Source organism: Clinocottus analis, unplaced genomic scaffold (assembly GCF_023055335.1).
Source record: "Clinocottus analis isolate CAN_PGR_092001 unplaced genomic scaffold, fCliAna1.0.p SCAF_3, whole genome shotgun sequence".
NCBI lineage: Eukaryota > Metazoa > Chordata > Actinopteri > Perciformes > Cottidae > Clinocottus > Clinocottus analis.
Window position 1 is genome coordinate 5649839 of NW_027176042.1, and position 24305 is coordinate 5674143.

A 24305-nucleotide genomic window follows, 5' to 3' on the forward strand; every position below is an offset into this window, starting at 1 on the left:
CCAAAAAACAGACACCGAGCGCGTGCACCGATTACCGCTCCCTTTAGTGGCCCGAGCCAGCTGTCATATTCCCGCTGCAGAGCCTTTGTAGTCCGGGGATCGAGACTGCGGATAGAAGTTATCCTCCAGGGCGGGGCGGCAAGGTCAAGCACTAGCAGCACGGCTTCTCTGCTGGGTCCCGTGCCGGCTTCCTTAGTTTTGTCCAGGTTCGGTTCTTCTTGGAGTGCGGAACCGGGAGCGAACCTCTGACCGAAAACTCCCAAACCCGGCCGAGTTCATGCCCACTCCGCTGCTTTTGCCGTATGTGCGCGCGCGTGTGTGTGTGTGTGTGAGAGAGAGAGTGTGCGCGCGCGCGAGCCACGGATATCGAAACTATTCGTCAGCCGCTGAGCGCGTCACCTTGGCAGTGAGCGCAGGAACACAGATTTGGGTTTTATGAGCCTCGTCGCGTAGCTCCGCCCCCTCCCGGGGCTCGTCTGCTCGCAGCCAAAGTTACATGCAAAGTCGCACTTGTCCTGCATGGGCTCATATGCAAAAGGGAAGGAAATAAGGACGGATAGTTTTAGGAGCTATGAGGCATTTTGACGAGGGTGGAGGAGAAGAAGATGGCGATACGGTTGCATTGCTATGTCTGCAGGTTGGACAATAAGCATACCGTTTATTTTCTACGATTAACACTTGAATTGATGCAAATTAAGTTAGTATTTGATTTTTTTTTTTTTAAGCTCTTTATTGAAGATTTCAGGAAGAAAACAATCCCCAAATGAACCAAAACATTGACTCTGAGGAAGATCTTGGGTAGATGATCATATTGATTAGGAAAACAGATCAAACAGCTTTACTGGACCTGCCGGACTGAGGTGAAACACGCTGAGGCAGTACCACCAGAGCACCTCTGAGTTTTTTGTTCTCCCTTTGTGGTTATTTGACTCAAAAGATTACAAAACATCTCCCGCAGAATATTTTTAGCATGCCTCAGAGCTCCTGTAAGAAAAGCTGAAAACATTGATGAACCGTTGAATGCTTCACAGCTTTACTGGTATATTAAAATGTATTTGTTGTACTTTTATAATCTTATTTTGTGAAACCCTTTCGTTTACACACGACATGGTTCAACAGACAACACACATTACGTGCATCGATGAACACGTTGGAAACAAACCTAACAACAATCAGATGTTCCAAAAATAGCTTCAAGTATGAGAAGCATAACATGCCTATTGTTGGTATAAGTGTGTAGACTGCCGGCTGATTTAGAAAGTATTGTTCTCAAATGAGTAACTCTGGAAAAGAGCATTTTTTAAAGAACAATGCTCTTGGTTTCATAGTCATATGCTATTCATTAAAGGAAAGAGCAACATTTAATATTAGTAGGATATTTTTTACACTAACATGACTAAACAAAAGCTGCTAAACGAGCAACTTGTGTTTTGTATTGATTTTGGCGGTCCCTGTGGACAAAAGTGGTAGTGTTTCCTCGCACCAGATTCCATTAATGGAGACCTTTCATGTTACTGCAGCAGGGGTCAGACAATCCACACCGCTCAGTCCTGGTTCTGGTTCTCCTGTGCCCCCCTTCCCTTCAATGAGCCCAGCTGTATACGTCCTGGGCCTCAGTGTGGTGTCGATGTGGCTTCCCAGAGAGGAGGAGGAGACGTTGCTGCCGCTGCCGGGAGCTGAGCTTTCCTTGTCCCACCGGATCTTCCGACTGCAGGTTGAAGGCTTCAGAGAAGTCGGATCTGGGTCTTTCCACGGTGAACTGGTCTTGAGTCTGAGCTGAAGGAGTTTCTGGTGAACCTGCATGATGTCATCTGGTTTTGCACAGAATCGGAGCCGGTGGCACATGAGGAGTTTTATGATTAAAGAAACAGACCATCTTCTCTCTGATGGAGGTCATACTGATGAAGGTCATACAGAAACTTCAGTAAAACACCAACACCGTCACACAAGTTAAAAGTCACTTACAGAAACTTTAAGACAACAGGAGGATCATGAGCTAAGTGTCCCATTGATCAAAATCTGTATTTGTTGTCTTAGGTCTTCTTGTCCTGAAATGCAGTTTTGTATGGTGTAAAATCACAACCCATCCCAAAAAGTGTGTATTATGTCATTTTGGGTGACAAAGTCAGGTTAAGTTTATTGGGAAGAAATACATAAATGAAAAAGTAATCTAAAGTTTAGAATGGCTTTGTCCTTGCTGTCTTTAAATCATTGGTCATAAAATATGAGCAAATGATCCAGATGTTCCTGTGAATCATCATCTGAATTCTATCTAACACAATGTAAAAAAAGCTGTTCTTCATCTGCCAAGTCAATCCAACATGTGTGAGGCAAACACCTCCTCGTCTTCAGGAACAAGTAGTGCAGCATGTTTATATCACATCAGATACACGTCACAGGGGAGTTTTCCTCTCAAGGCTGGCTTTCTTTGGACACGTCTTCCCCTGCTGGTCGCTAGTGAGACTGCAGGGAGACTTTCAGGACGATGTCAGTCGTCACTACTACAGTCTAAATGAATGAAATACATGATACCCACGTGACAAAAGGACAGCAGCACTTTTTACACCAACAGCCATTTGCAGCTCACTCCACAGCTTCCTTCTCAAGGCCTTCGCTCTGCCACTTGCACCACATTGATCAAATCTGGCAACCTCCCTGACATCTTTGACAGGAAGTCCAGTACTTGTGCGGGAGATGTTTTAAACATGATGAGGTCGATATGTGTTCTGTCAATGTAACATGTTCATTATTTTACTGCACACCTGACCTGAGTACACAGCTCATCCCTGTAGGTGTCCCGGTTGTCTGTGTTCTCTGGTGTTAATAATTCTTAGTTTTAATGGATGTTGTTGCAGCAATATCTAGACCAATATAAATATCTAGACCCACAACACCATTTTATCCTTTAGGATGGGACATTCACATTCAACAATTTCAACTTATATTCCCCATAACACAACTTATATTTACCTAAAGAAAACATATATTCCTCTTAACACAAGTTGGATTTCCCTAAAGAAAACGTATATGTCCGTTATGAAAATGTATATTACCTTGAATAAAACATTTTCAATGATGTTTCAATCTTCTCCGGGTGGTCTGAGTTTAGAACAACACTTTTGCCACCAGATCCACACTGGGAATTATTTTACACATCTCAACATTTGTGTTCTTAAATATATCAAGTCTGTATTTTCTTACAGTTTATATATATATATATATATATATATATATATATATATATATATATATATATATATATATATATATATATATATATATATATATGTATGCATGTGTTTGTGTGTGGGTGTGGGTGTTCAGTCTTTGCAACGCAATTGCATCATATTAATAAAATAGCCACTGGGTGGCAGCACAGGACCTCAGAAAAAAGACAAAGTTGTTGCCTGTTTTTCGGATATCTTTATTTTGTCAGCTTGCGAGTGACTAAGACCGGGCTTTTCTCGTTTTTAAGATTAGTAAGACATTATTAGAGAGGTATTTACACCAGTGTGTATTTAATCACACGCACAAAGACACATGTATTCCCTAATGTGTCCTGATACATTAAGCAATATATGATTTGCTCCTAATAGGACCACTTCTACAGCATGATATGTAGTCAGTGAAATGGTTGCAGTTTTTTTTTTGTTTAAATCACTTGGATTTTGAAACTAGATTAAAAATAATTTAAAAAAGAACGGACACAAAAACACAAGCGTCATTACAGAGCTGTGTGCCAGAGGATGCTGGGTGAATAATCTTTCCCCATCAGTAACATGTTCCGTTTTTAATTTCCCGTGGAAGAAAAGTAAAATGCATAACACAGAACACTCCAATACGACTTTCGTAAGATAGTCGATAAAACCACCATTATTACACCAACGCGAAATGAGCTCCGTCTCTGGTCACGTGACGTAACGGGACCGTCCCATGACAACATGTCAGGTGGCTAAGTTAGCTAGGAAGCTAGCTGCACTTAGCGGACCAAATGATGTGGCTCGAGAGAAAAAGAAAAAAATCCCGGTTTGCTACGTGCCAGCGACGAAACAACCGCGGAGTCAGAGAGATGCATCCGATACTGTGAAGACACCCCCCCGGGCTCAGACGACAGGAGAACGGTAAGTCGTGGCCCTCTCCAGCAAGCTACCATGCTAGCGCCAGTTAACGTCAAGACAGTAACGCTAGCTCATTAGCTAACGTTAGCGTCGGGGCTCGCAGCATCAGCACCGGACACGAACGTTAACGCGACATCCCAAAGAGCTGGCGTTAGCTGAACGATGGCTTGCGCTAAAAGGCGTGGTACGTCGTCGACTAACACACCAATGTCGGAGATTCTCAACAGTCAGCTTAGTCGACGTTAATTTAGAGAGTGGACGTTCAGCGCAGCTTCGTTCGCCGCCTCGAGCGGTCAGACGATGACTGAAGATGACTCGCGTCCGCCAGCACGTCGCTCTGCTACCGCCACATTATTGCTGCTCGCTCTCAGGTGTTACACCTGTAACGGTAGTCAGGGGAGGAAACATGTGGCGTGTCCCCGTTTTAGTAGCTCTAATATCGGCGTGTAGGAGACGTGCTGCACCGGGCGTTCTCCACCGTCATCTTACTTAACGCTAGAATGGAATGAGTAGCCCAGCATCCAGTGATGATGATGTGTGTGTTTCGCTCCTATCGTAAACCTTTGTCATCAGAAAAGCACGGATGTATTAACACGTGATTATTATGTAATTAATTACACCTGTGCCATGACAAGTCAGAACCCTATTTAACTGCAACATCATCATATTTACTGCTTGCCATTTGATTTGAATGGCTGAAATCTCGAGCCTTCTTGTGCATATAAAGTCAGTTATTATGTCAAAGTCTCCATTCACAGCTTAAGGTTGAGTGAACTGAGTGCCCACTTCATATGAAAATGCCTGTAGTTGAACTCGCTCATGAAGATGATTATGATTATTATTATGATTTAATCTGTTCTCTCGAATAGCTGGTGAGAAGTGTTTCCTGGCCTTTGAGTAGTATCCTTTGTGCAGCTATGCCTTCATGTACTAAGGAAAATACGCGCCTGAAACAATTTCATACCTACATACAGACATTAAAAGTAACATTTATAAAAAATAAAGTGTTTTCTGACATTTTCTTTTCTCTGAAGGTATAACTCTGAATTCTGCCATTCATTTTATTCCGTGCTAAGGCCCACTTACAGTTCTTATTTACTCCCTAGTGGCTGCAGAATATTTCTAGAAAATGTCATTTACACTAGGGAAGTTTATAATTGTTGCACAATTTTGATTTAAGAATTTAAATTTTTCAAATATTAAACTTAATATGGTAGGAAATACACTGGAAAATGGAATTTTAGGTCTTATTGCATGTTTTGGTTAAAAATGCTCCCTGTTTAATTTATTTGAAGCTTACATTGCATTTAGCAACACTCCTACATCACATGCACAGATGAGCTCAACAGGGCCAAAAGACAGGAATGGTCTCATATTGTATGTATTTGTCAAATTAGTTGATCTTTTTTGCCAAATTCTTGGACAAGGTTTGTTTTCATCTATCACCCGCTTGCTTCTATTTCTATTCTTATTATTTCCATTTATTCCTATAAATTTCTATGAAGCCCCTTGGCAAGTTTCCATCAATATTTCCAAAATGTTCCTAGTACAGATTGATTTATTAATAATAATAATTCAAACTTGTACAGCGCTTTTCAAGATACTCAAAGATGATTTTGTTGAAACATGGTGTGAGGAGGAGCACCATGTTTCTTTATCAACACACCCAGTTGGAATGACTCTCACATCCCACACTTGTCAGCAGCGTCCTGGAGAGACTTGTCTCAGGCTTCCCACTATCTTTCATGTCCACCAACACACACTGGCTTCCCACCGGGCGTGATCATATGGATCCACCGCCAACGCATGACGGGTTTCGGTGAATCTGCACTCGATCAGTGGCCAAGTGAAAAGATTTATTTGTGGCCCCTACGTTAGCGCGGTGTCGTATCATTGTTAATATTTGATGTGCATACGTCACACTTGTCATAGAGAGCACCTTCTCATTCACCAGCTTGTTATCAAGAGCTTCCTATAAACGATGCCAAGCGGTGTCAGGCTCCGGCAGGACGGGCTGTCAATTGGATAACGTGTGGATTACAATGTAAAAGAAGTCCAAAAATTAGTTGTGGATGTTAAAGAGAACTAACTTTACACCATAAATATTCAGAGACTACAGACGCATTGCACAGTGACATAAATGCAGGGTTCTTACGTTCATGAAAAAGCTGAAAAGTCATGGAATTTAAAAAAGGCATTTCCCGGCCTGGAAAAGTCATGGAAAAAAATAAAATCCCCAAAGTCATGGAAAAGTCATGGAAATTTGTTATATTCATATGTTTATGTCGTTCATTTACGCTGAGTTTTAAATAATTTAACATGCTTTTAAAAGAAAGATATAAGCAGGCATACGCTGTCATACTCGCAGTGTGAATTATTCGCGCTGAGAGTGAACGCACCTTAACACGTGACATGCCGTCCGCTTCCCTGAGTTACCGTAGCAACAGTAGCTCGGTTCGTGAACGGTATAATTCACTATGCCAGGAAAGTGTCGATTCAATCATGCTTGGCTGCATTTGGATACATTCAAAGCAGAGGTTACAACCGACAAAGACCCGGGACAAGCAAAATGCAGGTTGTGTGGAGGCAAATCTTTTGATATTTCCAACATGGGGGAGGCGGCATTAACTAGCCATGCGAAGGGGAGCCGCCATCGGAGCGCTGCTGCTCGCGGAGCTACAGTGACCCCTATCTCCGTCCTTTTCGCTACAGCAGCGACGGCAACTGCTACGCCGAGCGCGCTGCTTGCTTCGGCCAACAAGCAGACGGCGTTAAACGGTGGCGCTGTTACGGAAAATGATGTTCTCACCGCGGAGGTAATGTGGGCACTGAAGGTTGCCAATTCGCATTTTTCTTTTAAATCATCCGAAGATGTCAGTCTGCTCTTTCGCCGGATGTTCCCTGATAGCCAGATCGCGGCACAATTTGCTTGTGGCGAAAGCAAACGCTCGTATTTTTGCTCGTTCGGGCTCGCGCGCCACTTCAAGAGTGTGACATTGTCCAACGTGTTGACGTAAAGGGTCTGTGTCATTTTATTTGATGAAAGCCTAAACCACTATTTACAGTCAAAACAGATGGATTTGCACGTGAGGCTATGGGATGGCGCCGTGGTGAAGACCAAATACATCGTCACTGAATTTATGGGCCATTCAACTGCCCTTGATGTCGTTGAGAAAATGACCAACCAGCTGTCAGAGATTGGCGTCAACAATCTTATCCAAATGTCTATGGACGGCCCGAATGTGAACTGGAAAGTGTTTGAAATACTTCAGAAGAGTGTGCAAAAGGATGTGGGAAAGTCGCTTGCCAACATTGGTTCGTGTGGGTTACTCCACAACGCATACAGAGATGGATGCAAATCTACAATGTGACTTGTTTTTTAAGATAGAAAATATGTTTTTCACAAACAATTTGTCAAACTTGAGGCTTCAAAACGGGAGTCACGACAACTACGTTCACTTCTTTCTTATTCATAGTGTATGTAGGACATTTACATGTGTGCAATTTTTGCCCCCACAGACTGAAATCCAAGGGCATTGGAAAACCAAAATTTGGGGCATCTTTTAAAACTTATGAAATAATAGTTAACCTTTGTTTAAAATAATACATATACTTATTAAGGCTTACAGTATATGAGCAGTAGTCATCAAATGGCAATAATAAGACTATTAGGCAGTAGTCTACAGATTCAAAGTCTTTGCTTTGATTTTTTGAACAAAAAACAAACAAAAAACATAAATAAGACAATCATATTCAATGTTATTCTTATTTCTTTGTGGTTATTTATTGTTATTACATTTTTTTAAACAACTATTAACCATTATAACTTTTCCTTTCTTTTTTGTCTGACTTATTACTGAGAATACAGACACAGCTCCTAAGACATACAGCCGCAGATCAGATGATACGATTACAAAGTTGATTATTGATCTCCGGCCTAAGGTGTTCTGGTACCAGGTACACTTATGAGCCACCTTATGCTAGAACATGGTGTTCGTTATGGACAAACCGTGGCCCAGAGAGAAGTCCAACAACAAAGCAATGTTCGGGTTCAGATCGAGCAAGCCATTTCTCCCAATCACCCCCCGCAAGGTTTCTCTGTCATTGCCCACGTGAGCTAGATTGACAGCACACATCACACACACATCAGTCAAGGCAAAATCCAAAACATTCTTTGGCAACTCGACCGGGTCATATAAGCTACAATGTTTTTGACAAGTTCATTAAATAAGCATAATTATCAGGGGACATTATGAGGGCATTCTTTGCCCCTCTCCTAAGTGATATCAGGCGTGTCCTGGGCAAGACACTCAACTCCAAATTGCTCCTGTAACTGTGCTTACAGTGTATGAATGTTAGCTAGAGTCTTGACGGACAGGTGGCACCTTGCATGGTAGCGCCCCTCAGTGTATGAATGGGTGTGAATGGAATTTCCGAAATAATATCCAAGGACTTTGGCAGGACTTTGGCCCTTTTAGTACATTTTAAATACATGTCAAATCTGCCACCAGGCTGCAAAAACGCTCTCTGTCCCATCAGCCCCTGACTTTGTGATTAGGCCGACCTAATTAACTTCATCAAACAGGAAGGGAAAAGCAAAAGGTCAGGGAATCATCAAGAAGTTAGCATGCAGGGTGCAGCGACCCCGCTCAATTGTTAATGGAGCACAGTGAAGCGCCATGAGGGTGCCGAATTTCACTCCTGCAACACCGGCTCAACACAAGCACCGAGGCCCACCGGAGCTTTAGGTGTAATGTGAGAAACCCTTGTGCCCCGGAGTTATACTGACACGCTGAGAGACCCTTTTGTGACACAACCCTATTATCAGGCTACACAAATCAGATGTGCAAGTCAAGGAGTGCGGCCCCGTAGCGGCACAGTAGCGGGTGGATGTGTTCTTGCTTAAATAATTGATGAGCGTGGCACCAGCCCAGTGGTAGAGGGAGGGATTACGCCCCAATCTCTCACACGCAGTTCAAAGTGCTGGTGTGTAACTCGGCACCTCCTCGCTCCCACCGTTGCCACCTGGCTCTTCCCACCGGGCCCTTGCCACTTGCCTCCCAGAGGTGCAGCCGTCAGACTGACACGTGAGCCGCTGTTATGGTGGCTCACTGTGCACATCCTCCCCCTCTCTCCCCTGGGTCGTCTTTGCCGGGCAACGCCGCTCCTCGCATCTCATTTGTGTGTGCACCTTGTTACCGTTTGCGTTATCAGCACAACCAACAAAGCTTTCGCCCGCACCGCTGTTTTTCTTTTCTGTTTTTTTATTTCCTCCATCCGCCTTTGACACGCAATGTTTATCTTTCAGCCCCTGCCATGGCAGCCGGTGTCAGCATACTGAGCGACCTGCCTTACTCCACGAGTGGAGCTCACAGTGGAGAGAACGGTGTGGAGATGGAGACAGGTAGGAGAGCGCAGCACCACACACACAACACAAGATTTTTATTTTTTTATGTAGTGCAATGGCACAAAACTGTCGACTTGAAATGGTTTCAGTGATGAGTATTTACATTTTTTAACATGTTGACGTGATGAGAAGATATTGAAATTGGAACAGAGAGGTAATATATTTGTGATTTCAATGATGTGAAGAAAAAGTAGACTTCAGAGGAAGGGGACAGCAAACCTATTATCTCACGAGGATTGTTTCCGAATGAGAATTTTACTGATAAATAAACACCCATCCTCTTCATCAACATTCAGTCAAATAAAAACACCAGGTTTGATGTCATGAATAAGACATCTGTCATCATGGATGTGACAGATCGGTCTCGGGACATAATAATAATACATTTTTTTCTGATGCAGTTGTAACTGGAGTGTTTTTTTTACAGATATTGTTGTGATATCTCTGCCATCAGGAAAAGAGGTTTAATGAGGTTTGATGTGACCTCTGACAATGTGACTCCTCTGGATCAGTTTCCAAACTTAACCAGTCTTTAAAATTGATGCCGTCAGTCACTGTGTGGAACTTTTTATCAGCTGTGAAACAGTCTCAGTTTATACCTCTATGGCATGGGTCTCAAAGTCGCGGCCAATATTTTGGTGGCCCCCTACTTGACATCAAAGTTTAGTGTTAATGCAGCCCACACGTTTTTCTCACACGCACTTGATGCAAATGCCCCTTGCCTCATATGCGACGAGTATCCGTTTTAAAGGAATATAATATCAAGAATCATTACTCGACTAAACACGGAGAACAGTCTAAGAAGTGCCTTGAAGATAAGAGGAAAAAATTGCCTCTCGGCTTCAGAAAGGACTTTACGTGAAAGGAGTTACGTGAAAAAGACACAGGTTTCACTGCATACTCCGTGTAAGAGCCACGAGTGTGTTTTTGATAAATTGAAATTTCAGAACTCAGAAGTGTTTATATTTTAATATTCAGAATTATGCTCACGGTGTAGGAACTATATTTGAATTATATTAAAAGATTTTTTTTTGTTAACGACGGATGCTCAAGCCAGGTGATATAATGATGTCATGATTTGCTGTTGAGAGTAAAACCCAAAGAAAAGGAAATGAACGGTCTCCTGTCATGCGCGTACGACAGAACTTCCTGTGTCTGCAGCTCTTCAGTGGCTCCATGAAAACACAGACGGAACGCCGCTACACTACGTGGCGCTTGACGAAAGCACAGACAAAACTGACAATGCTCAGCTAGCCATATCCATCAGGGGTAATTTAAATGAGCAATTCAAACTGACAGAAGAATTGCTGAGTTTGTGCCCAATGCACAGTCGCACCACAGGCAAGGATATATTTCAGGAGGCGATTGAGCGAGCTGGTTTAGCGTGGAACAGACTGGTGGGCATTACCACAGCTGATGAGTGTCCAGAGAACGTTACAAATGGAACTTATTGACTTGCAATGCAACAGTGATCTAAAAGCTAAATTCAAAGAGGCACAAGGAAAACCAGACATGACTGGATAACTTATGAGAGAATTGCCTTCATGCTTCCCTGAGCTAACAAAAGTGATCAGTCGGGTAATGTGACTTTTTGGAAGCACATATCTGTGTGAGAAACTTTAATAAATGCAGTACAGGTCCAGGCTTAGTGATGCCCATCACAAAGCTGTACTCAGGGTTTCCACTGTGACCTCGATCAGGGCCAATGTGGCTCAGCTGTGTGAGCAGAAGTCTTGCCATGTGTCTGGCAAGAAATTGAATAAAGAACAAATGTATTGAAGGATTTTTTTAACAGTTTTTTTTTTAACTAATATAAAAATATATAGAAACTGCTGGTTGCCTTTTTTGTTATGAATGTAAAATTAAATAAATAAGTAAACTTTCAAAAATATTGCGTCTGTGCGGCCATCCTATGCGATCACAATGCAAGGGGTGGCCCCAAGCCAAAATGAGTTTGAGACCCCTGCTCTATGGGGTCTACATCAGTAAACTAACCCATTAGACTACATTACATGATACAGCACAAAGTCAATTGGTGTTATTGACAAAAAGGGCCTTTTTGGGGGATTTGGGTTCACAATTAAGACTGGGATTGAGCAGATTTACTTTCTTACACACAGCTATGTAATGTTCTGTAAATATATATATATATACTATATATACCAATTTGTCTGCTATTACCACTGATATTTTCCCTTCTGAAATATGAAGCAAGGATTTCTCCTCCTGTTAGCTTATAATAATAATAGTAATAGTCGTCCTCTGGTCCTGATTGTAGGACGAGATAATAAAATAGAAATGCAGCTACGTTATGTGACCATAACCGCTGCTGCTCTGTGTTGCCGCAGCTCTCTCTCTCTCGCTCTCTCTCTCTCTGATCTGGGCTGTTTGTTGGCCCGCCTGCTGCTCCCACACACTGAGAGCAGCAGCATCACCTTCTGATTCAGCTTGATGGAGGACAGGCTGCTGATTGGTTGAGCAGGCTTCAAGCACAATGCCAGTGGAACAATCACAAAGTCTTGTCCTAAACTATACAAGTTATGTCAATGTTACGGCTCTTCAGTTATTGATATCCAAGTTTAACAAATATAAAGGGAAACTATACCTATTTTCAAAATTCCTACATGTTATTCCTATGATCTGAGACGGTCCAAACAGATATTAGTAAACATGAGCGACTCTCCCAAATCCAAAAACTAGAGCGCAAAAAAAATTCTAATTTGTGATGCTCTTTGTTCAAACAACAGTCAGGTGTTTCCCACCATGCACTGGGTCTTGCAGTCGGTGGAGGAAAACTGCCATTTCTGTCTCCAACAACTGCGGTCGCCTCGATTTCCCGGGTTCTTCGTTGCTCTCCCTGTGTGTGTGAGTGCGTGCGTGTGCGTGCGCGTGTGTGTTCTCAAACGAGTATGTAGAGCAGCTACAGACTTTATACCTGATGACATCACAATTTTGAGACTGGAGACTAATAGTATAAATGTATTAAACTTTCCTCGGCCGTGGTTACAACACACTTTAATGTTTAATTTAGGGGGTGTTCCCCTTTAATTGCTGTTTTACAATATATGTGCTCCATGGAACAATCTAGTAGCTCCAGCTGGTTCCAACTTGTCATGTGAGAACTTTCTGATCCAAAATTATCACTTTAATTGTTAAAACTTTCAACGAGACATTTCCTGCACAAAAACAGATAGTTTTCTTCGTAGAAATGTTGTGTCATGTGATCGTGCATTCAGTGTTTCCCTCGTGCATTGTGTGTGCACAGTTTTCTCTTTCATCAACAAGCCGCCCCTCAGATCTGTGTGTCCGGGTGTGTAATCTGTGTGCGTGCAACATTCAGCCCCGCCCCCATGCCAGCCTGCAACATTGGAGACAGTCGTCATGGTGACACATCAAATGCTGCTGATGAAACCAATCGGCCGCCTCTCTTTGCCGACGGGTGATTGCCGTGTGATGATGATTCACCGTTGGCCCGGCGCCGCCGAGCCGGTGGCGTTCTGTTAGTGCGAAGAGGTCAGCATTAGCGACATGCAACCTCAACGCGGACACTGCTCCGCAGCCGGGGAGATGGCGGGCAGCTCGCGGAGGCACGACCGCCGCCACTCGGCCTCGGACGTCCTGCTGAAGGTCCTGCAGCGCCGACGAAGCTCCGCCCTAGAGACGCTGTCCTCATCTTTCCACAGAGTCATGGTGGCTGTCAGCGTCAAGCAGCCTCCGCCTCCCGCTGAACCCGGGATCAGGAGATGTAACGCCACACTAAATAAATTGTTTTGCATTCAGGGCTTTGGCGATGACTTCAACTACAAGGAGAGCTACTAAAGAGCTTAGTGCGATGAGTATTGTTGAATTATTCTTATGTTTCTTTGTTGTTGTTGTTCTCCCTTCCCCCACCAGCCAATGCCAGGGTGCCTACTGCAAAGTACACCAAGATGGGGGAGACCCTGAGGCATGTCATCCCCGGTCACATGCAGTGCTCCATGGCCTGCGGAGGGAAAGCCTGCAAATATGAGAACCCCTCTCGCTGGAGCGATGAGGAACAAGCCGTCAAAGGACTCTACTCGTCCTGGTACGCTGACGGGTCGTCATACATCCTCTGCGCTGTCGCGCTTCCCTGTGCTTGGTCGCTGTGGGTCACCGGCGTCCACGTCAATAGTTACATGAAAAGCCAATACGTTTGTTCTGTTTTTTGTATTGCACTATGGACTGTTCTTTTTCTTTGATAGAGACATTGAACTCGGGAAAGCTTTTGTTTTAGTGCATGAGGATGTTTCAAGGGGAACAAGCACTGGCCGATTTAGAGAGTTTCCTTAACATTATTTTAGACTAGTGGACAGAAAACATCCAGAAATGCACATTTGTTTTACTCATTTGTGTTTTTGATCTGTAGACTTTTCAAAAGTTAGCATTAAATAATGCCTCATTTGTATATTTAAACATTAAACTGTTTAATACAGAAAATAATTGTGTACATAATCATCTAGGAAATAGTTTTATACTATTAACCTGTAGAGTCTCCAAAAATTATGTAATTTTACAAAACATCTCTTGAAAGGCTGCAATATTAGTTTTTTCCTCAAATCTCCACTTCAGTAGCTCTTACATCCAACAGACTTCCCAGTTTTATTACTAGCCATATTTTGAAGGGTTTAACTGAGGGGTTTGTTTATATCATTTATAGACTGATTTATACAACATTTTCATTCCCCAAAAACACGGCGAAATCTTTTTGTTTATGGCTGATACAAAGATACATCTAAATACCCCTGTGTAAAAACCTTACTTTAGAACCTGGCTCCAATGTCTCTGATATTTATGGACACTAGAAAATAATAAGATAATGCCTCATTTGCATATTTTAAGATAACATTTCAGAAAAAGTATTAACTGTAATAAAAACTGGTGTTGTTTCTTAGTGATATCTATTAGTTAAATTAGTTAGGGTCTTTGACATCTAACATAATAAGTAGTCCTTTTTTCACCCTTATTTATTTCTGATTAACATTCTCCCCTTGTCATATTCTCCACTTCCAGGATAACTGACAACTTGCTAGCTATGGCAAGGCCTTCCACTGAAATCATAGAGAAATATAATGTAATTGAACAGTTTCAAAGGTACAGTAGTCTCCTTCTTTCTCACCTCATTTGAATCTGAGTTTTGCATTTGATTTATTACATTCTTTACTAACATTTAGATTAACAGTGAGACGGAGGCTGGTTGCTGTCGTTGCTCTGTAATGTATGTGTTGTGTTGACCTGTGGCGACCTGCTGCGGTGCTCAGGTGTGGTTTGAAGACGGTCATCAACCTGCAGCGGCCCGGAGAACACGCCAGCTGCGGCAACCCGCTGGAGCAGGAGAGCGGTTTCACGTATCGACCCGAAGCCTTCATGGAGGCAGGAAGTAAGTGTCCACATCCACCTGCACCAACATTTTGTGCAGAATCACAGGACAAATGAACCAGGATCTGAAACTCTGAGCAGTTTGATGACAACAATTGTCCATTACTTTAACAGAAAGATGTATTATCATGTGGATACTGACCAGTTCTCATTCCTGCTGGCTTTGTGTGTTTCAGTTTATTACTACAACTTTGGGTGGAAGGATTACGGCGTGGCTTCTCTAACTACAATCCTCGACATGGTGAAAGTCATGTCATTTGCCGTCCAAGAGGGGAAAATGGCTGTCCACTGCCACGCCGGTCTTGGAAGAACAGGTTCGTGTTACAATCAATTTGGCATGTGGCTTAAAGGCCGGGTCCATTTTTTTGTTGTTGTTGCTGAGGTTATTCTACACTGCTCAAAAAAATGAAAGGAACACTTTGGAAACGCAATAGATCTCAATGTGAAAAAACTATTGTTGGATATCTATACTGATATGGATAGTTTAATGTCTTAGGAACGAAAGGATGCCACATCTTTTGATGGAAATGCAAGTTTTTCTTAGACACCCCGGAAATCAAAGTGAAAAAATGATGTGGCAGGCTAGTCCTTTTGCCAAAATTCAATTCCTGCAACTCAAAATGCTTCTCAATATCTTGTGTGGCCCCCATGTTCTTGTATGCATGCTGATGAGACAACAGATGGTGTCTTGTGGGACGTCCTCCCAGATCGGTCTAAGGGTATCAGTGAGGTCCTGTAAAGTCTGAGGAGCAACCTGGCAGGGTCTGATGGACCCAAACATAATGTCTCAGAGGTATTCTATCAGGTGATCGTGAGGGCCATTCAAGTGCATCAATTCCTTCATCCTGCAGGTACTTTTTTCCCACTTTGAGATGTGATGTGTTTTCAAAAAGTGTTGTTTAATTTTTTGAGCAGTGTATCATTCTTCCCGGTACCCAACTCCAAACATTAACATTTTGGTCAAAGTACATATGTTTTAGCGTCGTAATGGATCAGAAAGTCCGACAATAACAAATAAACCTATCGATGCAGGGTGGACCACCAACTCCTGTGTTCTGTAATAAATCTACTGTTCTTGTCAAAGTAGTCAGACTTTGAAGAGAGAGATATAATGGCTTCAGTTACCCGACAGAAAGGAAAAGCTGTGAAAGTATTCTAAATTTAGGAAATAAGGAACTTAAGCGGTTTTATTACTCTTCAAATCCACAAGATTCATTTTTTATCTGCAGAATACATACGACCCTATGTCAAAATATCAGGCTTAATGCAGCTAATATTGACACAGCTAATGCTAGCGTTCACATTGTTCATAATGTGGAAACCCGGGGGACTTGAGGCCTCAACAAGATTCAGGAATAAAATAGGAAGCTCAGAGACAGTACTGTTTTAACAAAAAGTGTCCTTTTAATAACAGGCGTAGTGCCAGGTGCTGATTGGTTGCAGCACCAGCACTGGGAAGTACCTCCCCTTAATCACTTCCCCCAGCCTGAGTTTGGGAATCCGCCCCCTGTGCTCTGCTTTTTCCCCTGGTCTGCCACAATACCCTTATTGATTAGTTTACTTTTGGTAACCTACGTCATTGCAATGAAACTCCGAAAAGAATGCAGATGGACCCGCCCTTTAAATCCTCATCTACACTGTTAAAATATCAGTCTCGTATTTTTTCCATCATGCAGGTGTGTTATTGGCTTGTTATGTGGTTTTCACGTCCCGGATGAGCGCCGACCAAGCCATCCTGTTTTTGAGAGCCAAGAGGCCCAACTCCATCCAGACCAGAGGCCAGCTGCTGTGCGTCAGGGAGTTCGCCCAGTTCCTGGTTCCCCTCCGAAGCGTCTTCTCCTGCGCAGAACCCAAAGCGAGTGCCGTCACCCTGTCGCAGTACCTCATCCGCCAGCGGCACTTGCTGCACGGCTACGAGGCCCGACAGATGAAGAACGTGCCAAAGGTCGTCCAGCTAGTGTGCAGGCTCCTCGTCGACATCGCGGCTGACAGACAGGTGGTGATCGAGGAGGAGTGGCTCGAGATCCCCGACCTGACGGCCGAGGTGGAGAAGACCGTGTCCCAGCAGGCCCTCCAGCAGCTCGGGAAAGAGATGAGAGGGAAGGGGATACCCGTCCCTCCTTGTTCGTCTCATCCCCTCGGCCAAGCTGCTATACCCCTTCACGAACAGCCCCTCGCCAGTAATAATGAGCTCCCCCCTCTGTGGAGGAAGCCGAATGCATCAAGCCCTCTGATGTCCTCCCTGTCCAACAACAGGAGTCTCAGTTACAGCGATTCCGTCCTTCACAAAGTTGGACAACGGCAGCACCATTTTGAGAATTGCAAGAGCAACAAACCAATCAACCACCTGATCAAACATTCCTTGTCTCACAGCAGCCTCACAGCCTGCATCCCCCCCTCATTTCACGACCCCACTCCTCACAACATCATCCGCAGCATTCAGTCCCCCGATACAGACGCCGGGCAAAACGCGGGATCCCCCTTATTAAAAAAGCAACTCCGCCAAGAGCATCATAGATTGCCTTTAAACCTGTGCAAGCAAGGAACACCTCACTGTGACACCACACCGCCAGCCTCACCAGGCAGGAGCAAAGACGTGACTGACGAGGAGCAGCTGGATGTAGATGTGTCAGTGGACAGAGAAGACAGAGGGAATGTCAGAGAGGTTCCCTTCTTCACGTTCCAGTCTGAGCTGTCCCCAGAGGGCAGACGCCTGCTGGTGGCTAAAGCTCTGGCCATGGACCTGACGGACAAGAATTTCACCTCCAAGGTCTCAATGTGGCAGGTACTGTAACCCTAGAAAATACTCTCAGATATCCCATGTAGTAGGGCTGGGCGATATTTTTTAGGCGGTATATAATATATACCTCGATGCCTCTAAAATAACAAACCTGTCTGATTCATATGAATCAAACAAGTCCCCGACCTGACGGGATTTAGATCATAGCATATATGACATTTTAAAGGGCTTTAATTTTCAGCCTCATGCCATGTCTGACAATTTGTACTTGATGTTTGCAAAATAGTAATTAATACATCCCATATAGAACAATACACAATACATTGAGTGTATTGGATTGACCACCCCTACTTTTTTAAAGCATTTACCGATGCAAAACTCCTTCTGTCCTGGGCCAATGTGTCTTCAAACTTGCATTCTCTCTACTGGCCATCAGGGGGCGACTCCTCAGGTTGCAAAACGAAGACTGGTTGTATAAATGACTCTCTTCTCTCTTGATGTATTACCTCAGTAAACATTGTAAACATGTGAGCATGGTCTCAATCTCTAGTTTAACGTCTTCTTTAATACAGCATGATGTTCATTTAGTTAATTTAGAGTCAAATAGAGTTAATAGACCATAGAGTGGGTATGCTTTAGGGTGGGGCTACTGTGATTGACAGGTCGCTGCCACTACCAGCACCAAATACAGTGTCTCTACACAACTCTGTTCAAAAAAAAAAATGACATGGCAACGGCCGTAATTCAAGATGGCGACGGCGAAATTGCAGAGCAATTCAAAATGGATACAGTAGAACTTTGTTTGTTCACCATAACTTTTGTATTGGTTCTATTAATGGTGAAAAGAATGCCCCCTTTGTTGCGATGTGCAGACAGAGCTGAACTCACGAGAAGGAGCGTGGGAGAGGCTGTGCATGGAGAGAGATCCTCTGGTCCTCTCTGGTCTGATGTGGTCCTGGCTGGAGCAGCTCAAGGATCCAGTCATCAGCAGCAAGGATGTAAACGCCCTCAGCGAGAAGAACGTCAGCCCACAAAACGCCCTGGACTCGCTGGAGAAGGTATCTGGGTTAAACATCCTCCACAGCATCACGGTCTGAAGCCCTCTAACGTTGTTTAGCAGCTTTGTTCCAGGCAGATATTTAACACGTCCAGTTACATTGTCTAACTTACTATAATACTGGTTATGTCTGCAAAATAAAAGTCCAGTTTTCATTGAGAATGTGTTAAAAGCAGTCCACACCAACAACATTTGCTGGAGAGACATCTACAAATTTCAAACAGAAAATGCCTACAACTCATTATATGAATCATTTTTGTCATATGCATTGAATGTGCTGTAACTCCGTTACGTCATTCATTCTGGTCACATGACATCTATTGCTTCTGTCCATCCGGGAAGAGTGATCCTCCTCTGTTGCTCTCCTTCAGGTTTCTTCCTTTTTTTTTTTTTTTTTCACTATTTTTATTTGGGGGAGTTTTTCCTGATCCGATGTGAGGTTCTGGGACAGGGATGTTATGTGAACAGATTGTAAATCCCTCCGAGGCAAATTTTGTCGTTGTGACTTTGGGCTATACAAATAAAACTGAATTGGGAGCTTAGCTGTGAAATTGAAATTTAAAAGGATGTTAAAACTCGAGGCTTTCCAAAACGGCTAATACACAGTCCACTGTTTGAAGCCATGGCCATCACTTGGCTCGTCATCAGACTGCTTGTCATTCATATGATTTACGTGATACTGCCGCTGCTTTTTAAAATGACCTGATGGTTTAATACCTGCCTGTCCTTCCCGCCTCCAGGGCCACAGACTCACTCTGCTCTGCGTCCTCGATTGTGCTGCTCACCTCCTTCCAATGCCTGAGAAAGTGGAGGCTAGTTTTCTCAACCAAACAATAAAAGTGTTTACTAAGGTGAGCATTAGCATTGCGCTGCATATTGATTCTATGAAGACGCTTGTTTGGCATGCAGGAAATTATCATTTCTTTCCTCCTGTTCTCTCTCCAGATCGACCCCGCCTCAGAGAAGAGCAAGCCTTTGTACGCGACACTCAAAGAAACCCTGACGCCCGTCCTGCATGAGCTGCGTGAAAAAGCCGTGGAGGAGAGAGAAGACTCTTGATCCGGGCCTCAACAGGCCGGTCTGATGAGACGTTTGTGCATTCTTGTAATTTAAGTCAGTTCAGATACCTGAGATCTGCCAATCTTTAGTCTCTCAAGGTTTAGCGTTTTTTTGTTTTCCTTTGGAAGCTCTTAATAGTCTCTAAGCACTGCCATCCTCTTTGTTAATGTGCCACCGTGCTCAGATTTTTGTTTGCCATCTCTTCTCAGTGTAATATTTGTGTGGGGACTAGATGTTGCTTTTATTTTTCAAACTGTTAAGTCGGTAGGAATATGACCGAGAAACGTCCTCACGACGTTAACGTGACGCTATTTAAACGTGTGACTCGGGCTGTCAGAAAGCTTTTGACAAAAGGCCTTTGACTTCTTATTTAAACCAAAATGTTTTTACACTGTGCAGATGCTACAACGTGTCTTATTTATTCAGATCTCTAAAACAAGCAGCGATCGTTTCGCTCTGCTCAGCTCATGTAGAATGTCACTTGTATCTCTTAAGAGGCAAATGCAAACTGTGGCTCCTGTTATGGCAATGCAAACTCGACAGGTCACACAGTGCTTTTTCCAATCGATTTTTATGTCCTCAACTCCGCGAGCACCAAAAAAACCCTCTCATACTGTTCTGTTCATGTATTTGTCAAACATCGATCTGCCTCCACTGTTGCTTTTAGCACAGTGCCGCCTGCCTCGACTCCACCGGCTTCCTGCCGTGTCCTGCTGCTGTGTGTCACGTGTGTGTGTGTGTGTGTGTGTGTGTGTGCGTGTGTGTGTGTGTTGCCTTGAATGTCTATGTGGATACAATGTAATGTTGATCTGCTGACACATTCTGAATGTGGAACACTGATGGTTATAATAATAATAACACGAAGGACATGAGACGTTTTACTATGGGCATTTTTTCCGACGAGCACTATTTTTTCATTGTTACAACGGGCTACTTCTTACAGAATTAAATTCAACTTACTGCAAGCTGTGTCGAAGCGTGTGTGTGAATCTTTTTACAACCGTTTAACACATTTTAGGATGAGCAGCTTTTATTGTTGGCACACAGCTCAGAGGGAAAGGAAAGTGTGCCTCCTGGTGTTGAACATAGTCGACCATCTGACACGTCGTGCTAAACATTCAGTGGTTGCTGTGAAGAGGATATAGTTCTCACACCTTGGCTCAGTATAGAGTTCCCACACGTTCTGGAAAACCTGGAATACACTTGACCAATTTCACAAACACACATGAGAAATTAGAGAGGAAAAAAGTATAATCTCCTGGAATATCTTCTGTCAGATAATAACATATCGGAAGATGGGAGCATATTGACGGGAGCCCACAAACCAGCGAAATAGCGGCTAACGGTATTTCTTTTTTTTTTTTAAAGTGATTGGAGTCCGAGGCAGTAAGTTATCCTTGCTCACTCGACTCTTAAATTTGAATGAGTTTCTTATAATTGTTTAAGCATCTATGTCTTTTAAATCAGACTTCAGACCGCTACATGTGTCCTGTTAAAGTCCTGCTAAATTATTTCTATAGAGCGGGGACTGAGATAGATTAAATATATATTACTCCTTGTGTCTTAAATCATAGCATGATGTTTTGGGGATTTTCATTAAACATTTCACATATTCTAAGTCTGTCACGAGACCGATAGTAGCCAATTGAATGCACAATCCACGCTAACAATCCTGAAAAGATCCTGCTATGTTTAATAATCTTTTCTATATTATGGATATTGTAAAAAGCTCCCCATGTGTAATAGAGTAAGGCAGCCAGTGTTACAATATTAGGCAACAAACCCTCAATGGTTGACCTTAGAGGGAAGACCTAGGATTGACCCTTGAAGAAATGGACGAGGGGTTAACCTTTTCTGCCCTGAGCCTCCAGTGCCTGATTTTTGAGAAAATGATTCTCTTTTTTTAAAACATAAACTTAATTATCTCCGCAACCACCACGTTTATTAATTTCATTTATAGTTCTACAATACTGTAACCCTTGTGAGAATATACATATGGGTAAAACAAATAAAGTAACTGTTAAATTTAAGTGATTACGTAACTCCATGAATTTGCTCCAGCGACGTAATTGTTCACTAAACTCGTGAGAAGTTCCACTTACCAAAGTCTGATTTTAATAACAAACACAACTTCATATTTCTACCTGGAAAGAAGCTGCAGCTTCTTCTTCTTTGTCGGCGGACTATTTTGAACGCAGAGGCTTTCCTGAAGGGAAGATGTTTCTGTCTCAGAGGGCAGAAGCTCCTGAAGATGTAAGTGTGTCTGTGAGGTACAAGGGGTGACGTGCAGAGAGAGGACAAAGGATCTTTACCAGATCTCGGTCTAAATTGGGTTTCCACCAGATTCAGAGAAAACAAGACTTCATAATCAACTTTACCAGAAAAGGAGAAAAATCAAATGAACCGTGTCGCAGCCCTCAGGGGTTGGGACACGGCACCCAGTCAGAGTCTGGAGGACAGGGCTCCAGCTTCAGATTCTGGAAAAAACTTCTGCTATCAGGAGAAGAGCGCCTGGCAGTCTGTGTAGGACCACAGAAGAAAGAAAGAGTGTTTTTTACCAGCTCTGAACTGAGTTTTTTTTTAAAATTATTATTACTTTTGACACTGAGCACTGTTTCATTGAGTTGAAATTGTTGTATGTGATTCGAGCTTCAATAAAAAATCTCAGCCGTACAATTTAGTGAGTGAATGAAACCAAACAAAGTTCTGGTTCTTCAGAACAATTTAACTCTCGTTCCCCGTTCACCAACCGTGAGATACAGAAGTGACGACTGAATCTACCAAAGAGACTTAAGGGAAGTCTCTTTGGGTGAAAACCTCTGCAGTGTTAGTATAATGATGAGATGGTGACAAAATAGCTAGAGAGAAGGTGTAGACGGTTCACACACTCGCTATACGGATTGGCAGAAGTTACAGGCCTCGACAAAACCAATAACTTAACAAAAATCCCTAACGATTTAGCCCGGGGCGAGATAAAAGACCGAAGGCATTATACCCATATTGGATGAGGATTGTTATTTCCCCCGGGATCCCTAGAATAATAGCCGACAAAGTGCCACCGTGTTAGGTGCCAGACAGAGGCGTCTCTAGGATTTTGACACATCCTTAGCCTTGAAAAGTGTAGCAGATGAAATTTTTAGGCATAGAAACACTCCTCACATACCAGGTACCTGCTCTTCTGAACCGAATTGAATTGAGGCATTTCATGAAAAAGAAAATAAACAAGAACAGTTGGTGGCGCAATGACCGTTTAGAGTCGACCTGCATTCTGACGTTCACCGATATCTCCCTCCAGGAATTCACCGCCATCTTCGTGTCCTTACACTCCATCAGACGGGTTTTATAAATGCTCATATTTGAGGACCTCTTCAGCCAAACGTTCTTCAACGGGATCCATTGTTCCTGTTTCTGCTATGGCTTTTAAAAACAACGGTATTATGCTATGAAACCAGAAATGCGAGACTCAGAAAGGATGTGGTTAGCGGACCAATCACAGCCTTGCGGGCTGCGTACGGCTCGCGTAGCTTTGTCGGATAGTCAGAAATTTGGGGTGACGCACGCAAAATGGCTGATTTGACCACGCAAGGTCGGTCATGCGTGTCTTGCGTGCTTGCGTCTCTGCGTAAAACCCGAGTATAAATCAGTCTTAAGACTTTTTGCAGACAAGGTTTTCTTTTTTTTTCTTTTCCCATTTTTTTTAAAAATTTCAGTTCACTTTATTTATGTTCAGTTAATTTAAATGTAATTTATTTCAGATTAATGCAGTTCGATAAACAAGCATCCTTACTTACGTACACTGTTTTATCCATTTTAATATAGTAACTCACAACACTAATAAAATAAAATAGTCCTTTATTAGTCCCTCAGTGGGGAAATTACAGGATTACAGCAGCATTGCTCACAAGGAAAAAAAGACTTAAAAAAAATAATGCATAGCAGAGGTCCCCTGAACAAGACTGTGTTGTAATTTTACTTTAAAAGTTTAGGGATCTGTTTTCATTGAACATTGGAAATTGTGACATTATAAATATCATTATTTATTTCAAGCTGAATTTGATCGCAGTCGCAGCAGCCAGGAATCCATCCTTCTTCATATTCATGTGATGTGCTCTGCAGATACCATGAGCAGTATGGTGCTCATGTTGGATGAATCTGAAAGAGAACGAAAGACTCTTTCAGGATGATGGAGTTCAAAAACAGCTTTGAACATTAAATAAGGGATGAACCAAATGGGATGAAAAATATTAGTTACATAAACAAGAGTACCGCCTCCTTGTTTCTCAACTTAACTTTTACTTTCACTTCAATCTCTGACGCAGCTCTGAATCCAGCTGGTGAGTAAACTACTAAAACCAGAAATGCTGAATAATAAATGGGGTAGATTGTCGGAGTTTATTCCGTCAATTTAGAAGATCTTCTTCATTAGCTCCTCTTCATCAGCAGCTGGAGGAAGAGTTGATCTCTTTGGGGACATGAACGGACATTAAAGAACCTTCAGGGCAGCGGTCAATAGTCCATAACCAGAGT

General features: G+C 42.9%; 1 protein-coding gene across 3 annotated transcripts; it reads left to right on the forward strand.

The window, feature by feature from the left end:
- The first annotated feature begins 3903 nt into the window (after positions 1 to 3903).
- ptpdc1a (protein tyrosine phosphatase domain containing 1a) lies at positions 3904 to 20739 on the forward strand. Of its 3 annotated transcripts, none has more exons than XM_068594636.1 (10): positions 3904 to 4121; positions 9427 to 9522; positions 13420 to 13591; positions 14557 to 14637; positions 14805 to 14923; positions 15099 to 15236; positions 16599 to 17707; positions 18535 to 18720; positions 19460 to 19570; positions 19665 to 20739. In XM_068594636.1, the coding sequence occupies exons 2-10, from the start codon at positions 9435 to 9437 to the stop codon at positions 19776 to 19778; spliced, it is 2118 nt and encodes a 705-aa protein (XP_068450737.1). In that variant the 5' UTR covers positions 3904 to 4121; positions 9427 to 9434; the 3' UTR covers positions 19779 to 20739. The 3 variants fall into 3 exon arrangements, with proteins under 3 accessions (XP_068450737.1, XP_068450736.1, XP_068450738.1); XM_068594635.1 differs by lacking the exon at positions 3904 to 4121 and adding an exon at positions 6575 to 6693; XM_068594637.1 differs by lacking the exon at positions 3904 to 4121 and adding an exon at positions 6717 to 6934.
- The last annotated feature ends 3566 nt before the right edge of the window (positions 20740 to 24305 follow it).

Bases quoted from the DNA above. Each gene is read 5' to 3' on its own strand.
- ptpdc1a (XM_068594635.1), top strand. From the start codon at position 6,621: ATGCTTGGCTGCATTTGGATACATTCAAAGCAGAGGTTACAACCGACA. The intron at 14,924-15,098 runs GTAAGTGTCCAC...TGTGTGTTTCAG, and splicing joins AGCCTTCATGGAGGCAGGAA to TTTATTACTACAACTTTGGG. The intron at 15,237-16,598 runs GTTCGTGTTACA...TCCATCATGCAG, and splicing joins CGCCGGTCTTGGAAGAACAG to GTGTGTTATTGGCTTGTTAT.